Source organism: Strix uralensis, chromosome 3 (assembly GCF_047716275.1).
Source record: "Strix uralensis isolate ZFMK-TIS-50842 chromosome 3, bStrUra1, whole genome shotgun sequence".
NCBI lineage: Eukaryota > Metazoa > Chordata > Aves > Strigiformes > Strigidae > Strix > Strix uralensis.
In genome coordinates, this window is record NC_133974.1 from 60,775,370 (window position 1) to 60,791,359 (window position 15,990).

The window sequence follows — 15,990 nt, forward strand, 5'->3', positions numbered from 1 at the left end:
ACACCCCTAGGAAGAAAGCACAGCCACCATGGGCCACATCCAATTTTGGGTTAATCATCTAAAGCAAACAAGAGCTACAGCAAATGTTCCTGATGTACATTTTTAAATGTTCTCAGATGCACTAAATGTTACAAACCCTCCACCTTTGATCAGAGGATTCTTTCACTCCGTGACGTCTCATTGCACCCACAAACTACCGACTGTCACATCGCATCACATCACTGGCAATGCATGTGAGAAGAAAACCTTGTTTGCCATTAACAATGCAACCTAACAAATCCCATCCTTAAACAGGTACATTTGCTTCCTCAAAGGCAGCACTTGCTGTGAGCTAACAGCTCTGCTTTCCTTTGCTAAAGTATTTCCTAGCTACTTGAAGTTGGAACATATACAATGAAAGCTGAAAATGCAAACAAAAATGTATTTTCCCAGTTTTTCATAACTGCTTTTTATAGTACCCATGTTATTTAACTGTTCCAACAGGTATCATCAGTTCCTTGGGTAGAATTAAGATCTATGCTGGCCCTTATCTCATCATTTCCTGGACTTCAAGGTTTTGATTCTATTCAGCATTCTGACAACGCAAAGACACTAATGATGCTTACTAGGGACAAATACCATCCTCTATTTTATGCATTTTAAAAGCTCTGACCACTATGCCTCTGAAACTCCTGATGGAAAAAAGGATGCCTAAAACATTAAACATATTGTCAGCAGCCTAGATTTTGTTCCCATCCCTGTTTGACTCCCAGAGTCATGTAAGGACACAGCTCCAAACTTCCAACATTCTCCTTTTAGCTGGAGAGAGACTGGCACACCATGGAGGGAGGCAGCTGGCATCACACAGTGCTGCAGCACCTGGTTCTTAGCTATGGTTATACTGAGAGAGGGCAGCCAGAACTGCAGGAGATGACTTCTATCTTCCCCACAAATACTACGGCCTCCTGCTCTCAAACCACCAATCAACACAAACAATAAGCAAAGCTTATGCCTTTGAGTCCCTCACCAAATCTGCTACCTTCTTCTACAAATTATGTTAACACCTATCTACAAGGTGGTTGAACCAACACAAAGTGGAAAATTCTCCAAAAACAAGAGTATCCCAAGGCCTTGGGATACAATTAAAGGACATCCATAATTTTAGCATGCTGCAGAGCAAGAGTTATAGAAATAATAAGAGATCTTCAAATAGAACTAGACATTTTTGCAAGTCATAGATGCAAGACGTCCAGAAGCATGAAAAGCAACGGCCATGGTCAGCCACACATGCATTTTGGCTGACTTCCCTTACTCAGTGAAGACAGCAAGAATACAGTATTGATATCAAAGGCTTTCAACCAACCATCCAAACCACACACGCAACTGTTTTAAGCACAGGAAAAGAGAAACATTAAAGAAAAAAGAAAACCACCAGGGAAATGGTAACAGAAAGAAGGCTATCAAGGGCCAAACATTTGTTTTAACCAGCAAACAAGAGAAGAACAAAGTTGATGTATAATCCAGTCATACACTTTCCCCAACGTGCATATTTTTCTAATACACTCACCAATCAGCTCAAGTAACCCGTGTTAAATTAAGTAACAGCCATGCAATGTTAACATGTGGCCAAAACAGCTTTTTAAAATACACAGTGCTGGGGCGTGCAAGTTCAAGAATTTGTTAGAGGTCAGGTATGACATTACCTGTGGATGGTGTTTATCATGCAAATGGAACTTGTTTTGCCAGGTGGGCATGAAAATTTGATGACTTTGCTTGCAAGTGACAAAAACTCAGGTGTAACTAGTTTAGGATTTTGTAATTTTGCTTGGCAAGTGCTACCAGGACCATCCACCACAGCAGCAGCTCTCAAATGCATGCTGGACTTTAAATGAGCAAGAAGGTTGGAGTTCATTGTCCACTTCTTCTCTGTTTTCCTACTGCACCTTCTCAACACTCAAAATACAGTCCCTGGCCCATCACTTCACCTGCACATTGCACCTCACAATCTCACTCCATCTTCCTTACACTCCAGCATCCCAAGGGGCACAGGAGATCCCAGTATTGGTGGTGGGTTCTTGCAGCAAGTGACTGTGACTCAGGCAGCAGGTAAGAGTGTTACACAGGTAATACCTGCAATCTGATCTCCTTTCTCCTCTTGCTCATGTGTGTAAAACCCACCAACAAAAGTGCTGCTCTTACACACAAAGTGATGCTGAACACATGCAGTAGATGGGATGTTTTTAGTCAACTAGGGTGGTACAATAATTTAAAACAAAGCAAGAGAGAGTTATGATTTTTTAATTTATAGCATTAGAGTAAGAACTAAACTACCTCTTCCTCTATCTGTACAACAAAAGTCCTGATTTGTGATTAAACAGAAGTCCTTTATTTCAGGTTAGTCCAGTGCAGCACATAAATCAAATGGTATCTTCTAGGCAGCATACTACATCTCTGGCTTTGAGGGGAAAAAAAAAAAAAAAAAAGGCTTTGAAGTGGATGGCTGAAACACAGTAACTGTTCAGATGACATAGAAGTGGGTAGTTGGATGTGAAAGACAGAAGTCACCTTGACTCCTCCACTGGAGGCAAAAGCATTGCCATAGGCATCTAGAGCTCAGTACAACTATAGGATCTGAATAGCTGAGATCTCCTGTACTGTCTGCCATGGCACATGAAAATCAAGGTCCATCTGTGCCTGAGGAGATGCAAGCATGTGAAAGGGTCTTCAGTCAACGGCAGGATAAAACTCTTCCTACAGCCACAAAAGGGCTGAGCAAACCTATGATCAGTGGCTGCAGCACATGCTGGGAGCACCTACCCTGTCCAAAAATCCAAGTCCTGGTGGTCTCCTCGGATGCATCCAGCCCCTTTGCTGCAAATGCAGCCAGCCAATTTTGGAGCTTCAGTTCCTTGGCTCAGGCAGGGGCACCAAGGGGCCTTGCCCCAGGCAAGTGGCAGCCCTGCAAGCTGGACCATACAAAGCAATTTAATTGGGACTCCAGGTGCTGTTAGTCTGAACCTTGGGCAAGGACCATCACACAAGCAGTCAAGCACTGCTGCAACTGCACTCTATCTTGAATGGTTCACGTAGCACATACTACAGTTTGGAAACATCCAGGCTTGCTGCCTTCTCCCCATTTTCTTTAGCATGGCATGTGGCCTGGCAAGTTTTAACACGTACCTAGTGCTCAGTCCACCTCTGATACCTGCATTCCAAATCTTAAGAGTCAGAAAGATACACCAGATATCATGTACCTTCCCATTTAATATATCTAAAACCTATCTTCCCCACCATGCATGGACAGATGTTAATACACGTGTAAGAGACTACAGAACTTCCTCAGCATTAAGATACAAATTCTTGAGGCCTTGTATATGAATACTCCTTGGTAATTTGCTGCAGAACTCATCCCTACCTTCTCCAGAATCTTTTAACAACAGAAGTAATTCCTGAGTATAGCCTTGAAAACAAGACCTGAATATGAACCACTGCCTTGACATCTTCACAAAGCCACAGAAAACCTGAAATTAAGAGTACTGACTAAAGTTAAGGCTGCAATTCGAGCCTGTGAAGACCTAACATGGAAACCTAAATATTGATAGTTAATTACATAACATTGTGTTCTAATAGCGACAACCTGTCTTGTATAAGTATTTAGTCTCTCAAAATATTCTTAGGACCATAAACCTTCCTGGAAAGGCTAGGAATACTTCCATCAGTATTTAATCGCAGAGTGTATGGGGGTTTATTTTTAATTAAAAAAATCCTAGTTCTAGCCTTGTGCAATATTCCAATACACAAGTTTTCCATGGTTATTACAGAAACTCACCTTAAAACAGCTGCAATAAACCAGTCATTTTTGCAATAAAAATGAATTTTGAAGCAGCAAAGTACTGTGGGAAGAATATTTTGCAGAAGAAATATGCAGTACTATACTAAAATAATTTAGCTAGTCAGCAAAGCTGCTGATGAGCAGTTTCCAGTCCTTCAATTTTTGTGACAGATGCTGTTAGAATTAGCCCCTCAAGAATAAGACAGTCTCCTCCAAAAAGCAAGTTGGGACAAATTAATCTGTTTCAGCCTATCCAGTGCAGTGTCTCATCAGTCTCCTTATCATTATGTCATCAAATAATTACTTAGGTACTCTGTAAAGGGATTAAAAAGATAAACATTTTTCTGAAACTCTGCTGTCTTACTAAACCCTCTATCACCAAAGAAACCCCACCCCTAATTCTCTGAAAATACAAATGGATTCATCTTGAGAAGAGTTAGTCATAATTTCACTTATCTTTCAATCTCACTTGATTAATTGGATAGGCCTTAAAGGATCAAAAAGCCCTGATTAAACATTTAATCACTAACTCATTGGTAATTACATTTACCAGATTTTTGAACTGTAGCAATGCAGTGAACATTGGCCAGCCACGACTGTTCCGTGCTTTCCCAGTATGTATTGTAGTATTGCTAGTATTAATTCCTCCTGCTCCTCTCCCGTATCTTCTCTCACATGGAGAGCTCCTCATGTTTCTGCCCTATGCAAAGAAACATGAGAAACATGAGAAATTACAGCAATTGCTGCTTCAGAGCTGTGGCAACACGAAGTGAGATTCTAAAGTGAAAATACTGTAAAACCAATAAAACTAAGGATTTGTCCTATATGCTTTTAGCGATAATCCATGCAAACTAGCACCATAAAAAAAACCAAATCTTTGCTCTTTCTGAAAATCCTTTAGTCACAGATATTTACCTGAAAGATGCCTAAATGGTAACCGCTAAAGAATATAAAAATGAAGACAAATGGTTTGAGAGAGTTTGGGGAAACTATGTCCCTTGTGCGTATCTTAGATAGAATTGCATGAAGCTGCTCTGCAATCCCAAATTTCAACAGGATAAGAGAAGAGTGTGAACATTAATGATCTTTCCTTTTTATGAGCTTTAATCTGTAACCTTTACTACAGGAATGCAATGGAAAGAAGTAGGTCCAACTACTATTTCAGTAAGCCCATCAGAAAGCCACCCCTCTCAAATCCTTTCAGTGATTAAAAAAACCCAAAAACCCCACAAAGCGATACACCTTCTTTACTTGAGGTTTACATTAATTAAAATGATACCCAAGAACCAAAATAAATAAAAAATCCTATCAAGACTCCCAAGTACAGAGTGTTCTAGGCACACTCTAAAACTTGGTGTCAAAGGAGTAGGCTTGATGCCAGTTTAAGAAATCTCACCAACACAAGAGCTCACTTTTCTCACAGCTCTTTTCAAATTGCCTTACAGATTATATGGAATTTTATTTATAGTTACTGAATTATTTTGTAACACTCTTAGTGCATCCATTTTCCCCCCCCACTCGCAACAAAAGCTAAGAATCAAGCCTTACATAAAGTAGCCTAGAAAAATATCTCAACTATCCCTCGCACACGTTGCCTTTACGACCTACCTTTGCTGCCTTCCAGTCAGATTTTCCAATGCATTTTATGAAACCCTAAGGATCACAGTCAAAATCAGATCCAAAAAATAGATTCCTAATTACAGATGTATTTTCCTGAGCAAGATTAAATGTTGTTCTGAGTTGGTTGGGAAACCCCAGGGCACTTCCCAGAGGGGAGCATATGGACCAAAACAATGAGAGATGCACTCTTCAAACAAAACCTTAAAATAACCATTTATAATGTGACTCTATCGTGCTTTCTCACATCACCCAGAGTCAAATGAAATGCAGAAGAAAGAATGACAAAGTCATATTTTCATCTAAAGACACAAAAACATTTGGTTGATGCTAAAATTCTGAAAAGTAGAGTCCTGGATCAAAAAAAAGGAAGATGGAGTAACAAGAGAAGAGTTGAATGCAGAGATGGAACACAGGAACATCAGAGCAGAAACTGCTAAACATATATAAGCTGATTTAGGAGCAATATGGTCTCCAAGAATACACAGAAGCTGAAGGTGTGGATAACTCCACCATCTATTGCCCAAATACAGTGGAAGATGAGCCTCCAAAAGCAACAGAGTCAATTCAAAGAGGCTGCAAGATTACCAATTTCAAAGAAAGCCACTCCAGGGAAGATAATATTGTTACTAGGAAAAGATCTTTTCGATAACAGGGGTTAAATTATAATAGGCAGATACAGAAATCTGCATGCCCCAAAAAACAGCATCTCATCAATAGCAAAGTCTGCACTTAGAAAAATTAAGAAAAGGCCTATCAGCAGCAAAAAGGAGCATTGTAAAGCAGCAGAGCACACACTCTGTGATCAGGCAAGACCCAGACTAAAAAGCTGGTCCAGACATGACTGCATAAGAATGACCAGAGAAGTGAAAAAAGGTTTATTTCTTAAGCACTTCCCTGATCAAAGAGGTGTGGCTAAAAGAGGGCCAGAAAGACTTAATTTGAGAGAGGGATTAGGGAAGGAAAGAAACATGGGGGAAGAAGCTGTTACTAATACCCTGCAAGGGGAGCAGAGCAGCCTCAAACAAGACGAGGTAGGTAGGGCCCCCCAAAAGTCTCCTGCAGGTGATGCTCGCTGTCATACTGGCTGCCATCCACACAGACGGCTCTTCCAATCTCATTCTGGACCAGAATCTCCCAGAAGTCAGCTACAGATGGAGGTTCACCCAGCAGACCTGGATTAGGGGTTTTAAATCTCATTTTTTACCTCAGGCTTGACACACTCACCGTGGCTTTACAGAAGCTGAAGAGAGAAAAGCATGCTATAAAAAGCTGCATTTCTTCTAAAAGGGAAAAATGAAGGTGAATATTGGAAATTACAGAAAGACTTTCTGTAGCAGGAATGAAAAATTAAATTAGATGACAGATCACAGGGCAAGAAATAGGGGCTCAAAAAAGCGTAACTGATTAAAACTCCACAAGCAATATTAAAGAAAGATGAGCCTTTTTTTTTTTTTCTTTTTTTTTCCCCATCCGTTTTTCAATAAACTGACAGGAAAGAAAATTATTTGGCCAAACTGCAAAGTGAATGCGTCCTATTTCCCAGGCTGATACAGCAGATAGTTACACTGGGGAGCTGTAATTCCCCTGAAGAGTGTAGTATAAACTCTGAAAATGGCATGAATCAGCAGAGCCATGAAGCAGGACTGAAGCCCCATCATTCAAAATGTAGCACCTGGATTCTCCTTTCTCCCTGCAGTTGTAGGGCAGCAATTCACAGGGTACCACCCCATTTCTCCTCCCCTGCTACCAACTGGTGTCTCACTAAGACTCTCTTCCTCTTCTAATTCCCAGCTATTACTTTATTTCTATTATCCTGGTTGTGTCAATGGGTCCCAGGCACACTGCAACCTCCACTACCCTACAATTATTTTCAGCGTAGTTTTCATCTTGACATGGCACTTGGGTCTTACCCATGAAGCAGGTTTTAGCTATTCTTTACAGGCTGCCAAAGTTTCAATACACAAGTCAGTGAACGTCAAAATAATGCTCACATAAAAATTACTCATGCTGGAAATCTAAAATGTTACATGAGTCTTTCCTTCCAAAAAAGGAACTAAGTTATTTGGATTTCATTCAAGCAAACATTTTCAACAACAGATATGCCTTTTAGACTAAAGCAAAAAAATTCCATTACAAAAGATCTAGTGATATTTTACCAGATTCTTTGATGAAAAAAGACCACTTGGAGGTAAAGGTGTTCGGTAATTGAAATTTTTAGTCAAATCTGAATGCCAGTATTCATCTAGAAATCAAAAAAAGCACACTGGAGCTTGTTTTCCAATTTAAAATATTGTATTTTTTAAATTATGTGCACACTTTCATGTAGCATATACACCCGTGTTTATAACTTCATTCTCCCACATCTTTATTTCCATTACATGTTTATCAAGACCAAAGAAAACGGAACGAAATTCTCCCAGACCAAATTCAAGAGTCTCTTAAAGCAGGAACACTTCAGTCATGTTCTCTGCTCATCACAGCTGCTGATACAGAAGGGGAGGGGGAGCTTCCCAACACTCTGGCCTAGAGCTTGGCATCTAAAATGTCAAAAAGGCAAAGATCACCTCACTCGCCTGAACGCAGCCAACTGGAAAGGAACAGCATTTCTTGACACCAGCCCTAAGAGATGCAAGGTTTGAGTTGCTCTAATATTTTATGATGGGTTTGATATATCATATTTCTACAACCCACAACTTTAAAGGATTTAAAATATGTCGTAACATCACACTAACAACCCTTTGCAAGCAAGGCCTAGGGTAACAAGACACACTTTGAAATTCAGCTGTCTCTGCATGCAGTGCTACTGATGCTGCATTTGCACATCCTACACAACAATTTCTGACTAAAGCAAAGAGAGATCATACACTTATTTGAAATCACTGGTGATTAAATGATAGTGAAATGTTGCCATTTTGTCAGGATACCAGGTTAATAATCTCAAAGAAAAAATGCTGAGGGTTGTGTTTTTTTATAAAGTGATTGCAGTGGCTGTGACCTAAGTTTTAAGTTTTCCAGATATGATATATCATTTCAGAGCTTTTTTTGGGGGGGGACGGGACACGGGACAATGACATATCTCAGAAAAGGCATAAATGGGACAGAAAATTTAACATGAAAATTCTACGTTAAAACAGTAACTTAGATTCTTCACCTCTTTACTTTTTAATACAGCACATTAGTCCTATTGACAGGGTACTAAAGCCTGCTTTAGATAACTAGCTGATGGTCAGTTCAGTTCAGACAAGCTGGACAAGAAAAGGCACATTTTCAGCAAACTAACAGATCCTCCACAAATACGCCTAAGAGTGTGACCAATTCTCTTATCACCAAAAGTGTAATTTCCCTGGTATCTTTTTATTTACAATCTTTTTCACACACAAACAAATCCACACTAATTGAAATGACTGGTTTTTCATCAACCTATATATTTGCTTTTTGTTTATAAATATGAATGCATCAGCACACAAAACAGAACTGGAGGATAACACCTACTAACAGATCATGGATACAGTAGAAGTTCTTACACAATTAACAGTTTAAGCACAGTAGGAATTTATTTAACATAAGAATTTATAATCTGATTTATTCTTACTGTGACTGCTGAGTTACAGCAGCAGCAATTAATTTCTTATTAACTGCAGGATCCAGGAACAAGTAGGAACCTGAAGCCACCAAGGTATACAGGTTCAAACAGTCTGCAGGCTTGTTTCACACAATTTTGGTTAAGTCTGAAAGGAACAGGAACATAGAGGTCCAGCCAACAGGGCTCCAAATCTTCACTAAGACATTGAGTTGATTTGGATTAGAGAGGAAAAAAGAAATGGGGGGTGAAGGGGAAGACTGGAAATTGCAACTGTGAAGGCAATGTTTACAATGAAAGTAGGTTGAGATCCACACAGCAACGGCTACTTACACATGCAAAAACCCATGGAAATTGAGTCATTTGGGAAACATTTCGTCATTTCAATGAACGGTTAACTTTGATGTGGATGATTACCGTCCAGATATCTACAATGTTAACTACATTGCTACCTGGAGTGATAAAGAGAGGAAGAGTTATTTTCATAATCCTTCAACAGCACATGACAGGACTGAAAAATGAGATAGGTAAAGGGACTCTGGAAGCTACACTCTGGAAGCTGATCCAATGCAAAGCTGGGCAGTTGAAAGCTGTGACTTAAGGGGAAACAGGCTAACAACTCCTTAGAGACAAAAGGAAAAGATTGTATTCCCATCCCCTCCTGTTCTTCGTCATCTTCTCTTAGAGGCTGAGTTCCTCCTTTACATTGGCTCTAGCCAATACTACATCCCTTTACAAACCACTTTAGCTCACTGTAAGAATGGGAAATATGTAAGCCTTCTGTTGCTTTATAGTGAGATAGTTGATTCAATACAGGCACCTTCATTGGTGCTTGGCAAACCAGAAGCAAGCAGTGAACTGGGATTGGGCAGCAGGGACACCCCTCTCCCACATCAAGGCGAACTGTTCAGGCAGTCTGTCCTCATGAAGCCACAGCTCAACATAATCCCACCTCAGAATCAGCAGACACAAGTGCTGCTCTGACTTCGTATTAACCAACTTGTGGAGCTATCTGATTATATACGTATTTAAAAAGGATTAACTTGGTAGTGAAGATCAGCAATGGAGCATCAAACTCAAATACCTGCAGGCAGTTTATCTAAACTGGGGATTAGTCACTTCACAGATGCAAGCATAATGGATAATTTCAGTGCATTTGCACTCTTCCTAAACTAATTCTCATTGAGCCTTGAATGCTTCCCTACAGAGTACCAACAGCCCAATGTCTCAGCAAGAATCAGCATGGGTCCAGTTCTGCATTCCCTAAAATCTGTCTTAGCTAAGTTTTCCATTATCTGGGCTATCTCTGTTTATTATTACTGTGCAACACAGAATCAGCTGCAGACAAGACTGTTCAACAAAAAGGACACAAGACTGCATGGTACAAGTGGTCTAAAACATAGACACATGCTGATAAGAAAAAAATCTCATTCACCCAGGATAAGATGGTTTGGCCACACAAAGGAAAAAAAACACACCCAAACACAAAACTTGGAATGAAGTAAATCCCTACAAAAAGAACGTCAGAAAGAAAACGTCAACTCAAATTCATGCTTTGTTGCTATTACTTACATTTCCAGTAAAAATCAAAGTGGTAAAAAATCCTCTGCCTGGAAGATTGTAAACACATGAAATTCAAACCCAAATGAAAACTGGTAATAAAGAAAAAACAATACCAGTCCATAACTACAAGCCCAAATGTACAAGCTCTCAAGTCCATTTCTAACAGTGCTGCGATTACTTAACCCGATGTCAAGTGTGCCAGGTCAAAAATGAGAACAGCCTTCTCAAAGGCAGGCAGTGTGAAACTTTTAAAACCATAATCCATCTCTGAAAATTCATCATAAAATTGTACTAACAAACCTCCCAGGCCTCTAAAATGTGAAGTGATGCATGACTGCAATGGAATTCTAAAATTGCCAACTGATTTGAAGGAGGTTTTACATATATATGTGTGTATATGTGTGTGTGTGTATATATATTAGAGAGGAAAATTTTATATAGTAAAAAAAGTGTTCTATGGCATATAGCAAGCACCTGAAGCTGTGAGAACCCACTCAGATTTGGCTACTGATTCTTTTCCTGGTGATGTGTAGCAATGTTACGGAGTCACATCTAATGAAAAGTGCTCTGTCAGGCTGGACTTTGCAAGAACTCATGAATATGTGAGCCCCATCCCGTTACATTCATATCATGCTCTGCCCAGTGAAAAGAACTACTATGTACTGAGGCACCCTTATTTCAAACAGCAGCATCTTGTGTACCTAAAACCTCCTCCTGATAAAACTAAAAGCCAAAATCCTTGTATACAGCGAAATATTTCCAAAGAAGCTAGTGTGTTGTGCTCTGATGCTCTGAAACCTATTCTTGGAAAAGCTTACTATAGAATACTAATGCCTTTACAGCTTTCCCCCCCACACTTCTTTTTTTAAAGGAACAACAACTGAAAAGTCAGTCACAGTGGGCCTATATCTATGTAGTGGTTAGAGTATCCTCTGCTCCTTTCATTTCGTATAAGTTATATTTAATGCACTAAACGCATAAATACAAGTCATCACAAGAACACACATAACATAAGCTAGTCAACAGCAGTGTGTTTCATTTTATCTCTTATTAGGTGTTTTATGGAACATGCTGAACACCTTAAGATGTAATACATATTTCAAAAAAATATAGAAAACATCCAATTAAAATGCAGCAAGGCCAATTTGATAAATGCAGCATTATTAGCATAAGCTTCTTCCCTTGTTAAAAGCTTGATTCTGTCATTCCTAGAGATACAGGGCAGAAGTCTGCTCAGAAAGCAAATGCCTCTTTAAATCAATGGTGCTTTTTACTAAGTAGGAAACTGCTCAGCACTAACAACAGTAATGAAGCTGGCCCTTTGAGATTTAACTGTGCAAGATCAACTACAGCTGAAGAAATTATAGTTGATTAATTTATTTTCTAAAAAAGGAGAATATTGCTGCCTCTACCTATAGCCCATTTTGAGGTCAATGGCAAGACAAACAGGTAGCTTCCCATCTTTGCACTCTCATCATCTGCCTGGAGACACCACCTTTTAAGTTGAACTCACATAGCAGAGACAAACCTCTATTTTGACTGCAGCATTAGAGAGGAAAAAGGGGTAGGGGGGAAGAGACTGCATTTTTCAGAAGCACTCTGGTACAATGGAAGTCCATTTGCCAAGGGATGTAGGACTAAATTTTCAAAGCTGAAGATGTGTCTAAAAGACCTACACAGACATCGCCCCAGGGAGATTTCTCAAAGGCACCAACATGAACTAGAAGACAAGACAGCTCAGAATTCAAAGTTAGTTATTCTGGCTATTGGCTGGCAGCATACTGCAGCTACTGCACTCAGAGATTATTGTGATCTACTAAAAGCACAAACAGATTAATTACCAAACTGTCTCTGCCCCACATCTAACTGTTAGCTTATTGCCCAACAACCCACTACAATTCTGTCCAAATTCCTTAGCCAACCCTGCCAAATCAGTTCTCTCTAACTTCACGCATTGTGCAACTACGAGATGCACTTCAAGTTTCTGCATATAGGGAACTCGGAACAGGTACTTCATTTCAATTACTTGTAAAATTGCATCACTGAATCCAACATTACAGTCATTTGTGCACTTCACTAAAATGGCTGCAGTATCATGCAGAACCACAATGTACACTGACATGTGGCAGCAGAACCCATGAGACAGCTTCACATCAGGGAGAACATTCAACTGTGTCACACTGAAAAAAGTCTAGGTTTCTTGAAACTACTAAAAAGCTCAGCTGTCCAAACCAGTTTCATACCTGCATGGTTTTACATTACTCAGTTTTACAGAAATAATTGAGATAAGACTTCTGACACTGTAGTTATTTGTCTTCCCAATTTTCATATCAGAAAAAGTCTGAAATGATTTTAATTACCTTGCACTTGTCTGGACAATGATTTTTTTTTTTCCAGTCACATGTTTATGATCTTTATAAGGATGTTGTTCTTATGGAGTCATACTGCAACAATCCATAAGCAGTTAAGATTGAAGAAGATGTTTTGAGAAGACCTATTCCTCCAGATCAGATGTAGTGACTTAAGATGTTTTCACTTTTCATCGCTGCCTTTATGTCAGCCATAGATGTGCCAGAGTTCATGCAAACTGTCCCTAATTCAATTTTAAATGATCTATCTTAAAACAGAGTAAGAGACAATTAGCCACAAGAACTGCCACTGAAAGAATGCATCAGTAATATCTTAAACCACCTCAGCTATTTTAAAATTGGATTTGTCCACACCTCTGCTTTAGTAGAGATGTGCAACATGCTGCCAGAGCACATTTCAGAGAAGGTACATAAGCCATTTCCATTCAAGTGATTCACTTCAACTATATTAGTACAGTTAATGTAGTACAGACTGGCAAAGATAAAAATAAGAAAATATTTCAAGCCAATACCAAGCGATTTGGTAGTTTACATGGTAACTGTGAAAAATAGAAGTGGATGTGAAAATTTAGAATTAAAAGCAGACACAACTCACTCATTTTGTTCTTAAAAAATAAAGTGTCCAAACAGTTTATTCAAAGAAGAAAACAAACCTCTCTGATTTCTGTTCTCAATTTCCTCTTCTGGCATCTAGTGACTCAGGACAGAATACATGTTCCACTAATACCTATCACAGTCCTCAAAAAAACCTGGATTCTCTCCCCTGGTATTAAATTTCTCAAATTCAGGAGCAACAGCAGCACAGAGTATGTTTCTCTATCTTGTTGTTGTTATTAATTAAGTCCCATTTGCTGCTCCTGAATTGCTACTATTTAGTTACACTGGATGGGTGTGTTAGAAAGTAATGGAAGATGGATCAACAGCTGTAGTTATTATGAAAATTATGGCAGCACATCAGAGGAATTGCAGCTGCTCAATTCATGCAAATAAGAGCTACTTGACAATGACTATAATTACACAGTATGTCAAACAACATGGCCGGAATAAAAGTAGAGAGTACATATTTTAGAAAGTCAAAAGATTTCCATTTAATTATGTTCCCATTCCCTAAACTCCTATTTAGGGATAACAGGATTCACTTTCTGTCAACGGATTCACAGATACAGGAAGGTCTACTAAGTCTCCCAGGTGCATTCTCCTGTCAGCGCTGCAGCTGTCAAACACGGTACCTCCCTGCATGTTTACTTGGCATTTATAATACAGCCTGTACGCAGCAGCCATAGTCAGAGCTGAGGTTCCAGTTCACCGGGTGCTGTGTAGGTATGAAGCAAGATCGGGCTGCATCTAGTTTCAAAGCAAAGGAAGACTGCTTCCAAGTGGCTCAGACAGTGCAGATACCATCTCCTCTATCCAAAGCCTGTTCCTGATACCTGCAACAGCAGTGTAATGCTCTAGTTTACTTTGCTTAGTATTACTTTATAAATATAAGTACTTTCAGTTTGTTCTGGGCAATTCCTTTCCCACTTCAGGTGCTGAGGCCCTCTTAAAGAGCACATTTCCTTCTCTTAGATAAAAACTTCACTAAAAGCTCCTCATTTTCAGAGACAATACGCACAGTGCTTATCCTGTTACATCTGTAGGCTATTTGCACATTACGAACTGTTTAAATAAAGTGACACTTTATTACTTCAGTTTTTCCCAGTTCCTGTTCTGCATTCAGGCTCTTTAATTAAAGCCCTCTGTTTTCTGCTAGCTGTTTCATGCTGGCAAATCCCTGCACCTGCATGGAAAAAAACAGGGACAGAACTTCATTTGCTTTCCACTGCATCTCAAACTCTTGTTTCTTGCTGTACAGAACAAAGTTATGTTACAAATAATAAATCCAGACCATAAAATACCAGACTAATGCAGAACTTTATTTATTTTTACTTATGACAGCCACATAAAGAACATAAAAGGATATAAATTTTGCAGTCCTCCTACCTCTCACTCAGGGGTGAGACGTTGGACCCACTTGGTCTATGACACAGTCAGTTGCTAAAGCTCCTCACTGGTCTTGATTTACACAGTGATCCAAATGGTATAACCTGGCAGCAAATAATCTTTCCTCTGTACTATCAGGAAGCCAATCTTTTTTCCTGTGAAGTCTGCTGGCAAAGCCCAGTTTCACGTGTCTTGGAATTCACAGACCTGAGTCCTGGTAAAAGTGGTACCTCAAGCTTCCCACACTGCATAGGTGCAGTCATTAAATCACTGACCCAACATAACAGCTACTTAAATTGTTGATCTTACCTGAAATCACATGCTGTGGTAAGTTCTGCTCCTCCTCCAACAGCTTTTCCTTGGACTAGCGCAACACTGATCAAAGGCAATCTACACAAGAGAGTTTTGTAACCAGAATTCATGCTTTTAGTCTTCTAGAAATTACAAAAGGATTCAAGCAAACCATCTCTGTAATACAAGATCTGAAAAATATACCATTCCAACTCATTCAAATAACTACATCTTTGTGGGTAAGTAGCACAATACCAAGTCCACTTACACTAAGATGATTATTCCACAATTAATATGGAATCCCAAAATGAAACATCAAGACAGATAGATACATCAAATGGAATCAAAGTAAAGAAGATTATGTATCAAATGGAATCAAAGTAAATAAGATCATTATGAAAAATATATGCTACAAATAATATCTAAAAAGATTGTCTGGAAGAAGGAGTGACAGGACAGCGATACAAGACCCTATGCTAAGCCAATACACTACAGAAAGCACTAGAAAGGGACACAAAGAACTGCATGGCTGGGTTATCTAAAAATAATGAGATTCACCATGATACCTTCAGCAGCTTCTTCAAAGTGCTACCATCTCAGTCATCAACAAAAATTTTTTTTTGGAGGACAAACCCATCCTTTGAGGATAGCAACAATCTGTTACCTTTGATCGTGTTGTATTTAATCATACTCAAGGTATTTAATCATGTTAATTAAGGTAATTCAAAGGACAGAGGGAAGTAAAAGTATGTAGGGAGAACCTCCTTCCCCAC

At 39.3% G+C, this 15,990-nt stretch overlaps 1 protein-coding gene across 8 annotated transcripts in view; it reads right to left on the reverse strand.

The window, feature by feature from the left end:
- ECHDC1 (ethylmalonyl-CoA decarboxylase 1) overlaps positions 1–15,990 on the reverse strand; it is a 38,524-nt gene that overhangs the window by 3,470 nt on the left and 19,064 nt on the right. For all 8 annotated transcript variants that reach the window (XM_074862451.1, XM_074862450.1, XM_074862452.1 and 5 more), the window contains one exon: positions 15,236–15,316. In XM_074862451.1, coding sequence (XP_074718552.1) covers positions 15,236–15,316 — 81 coding nt within the window. The remainder of the gene's footprint in view (positions 1–15,235; positions 15,317–15,990) is intronic.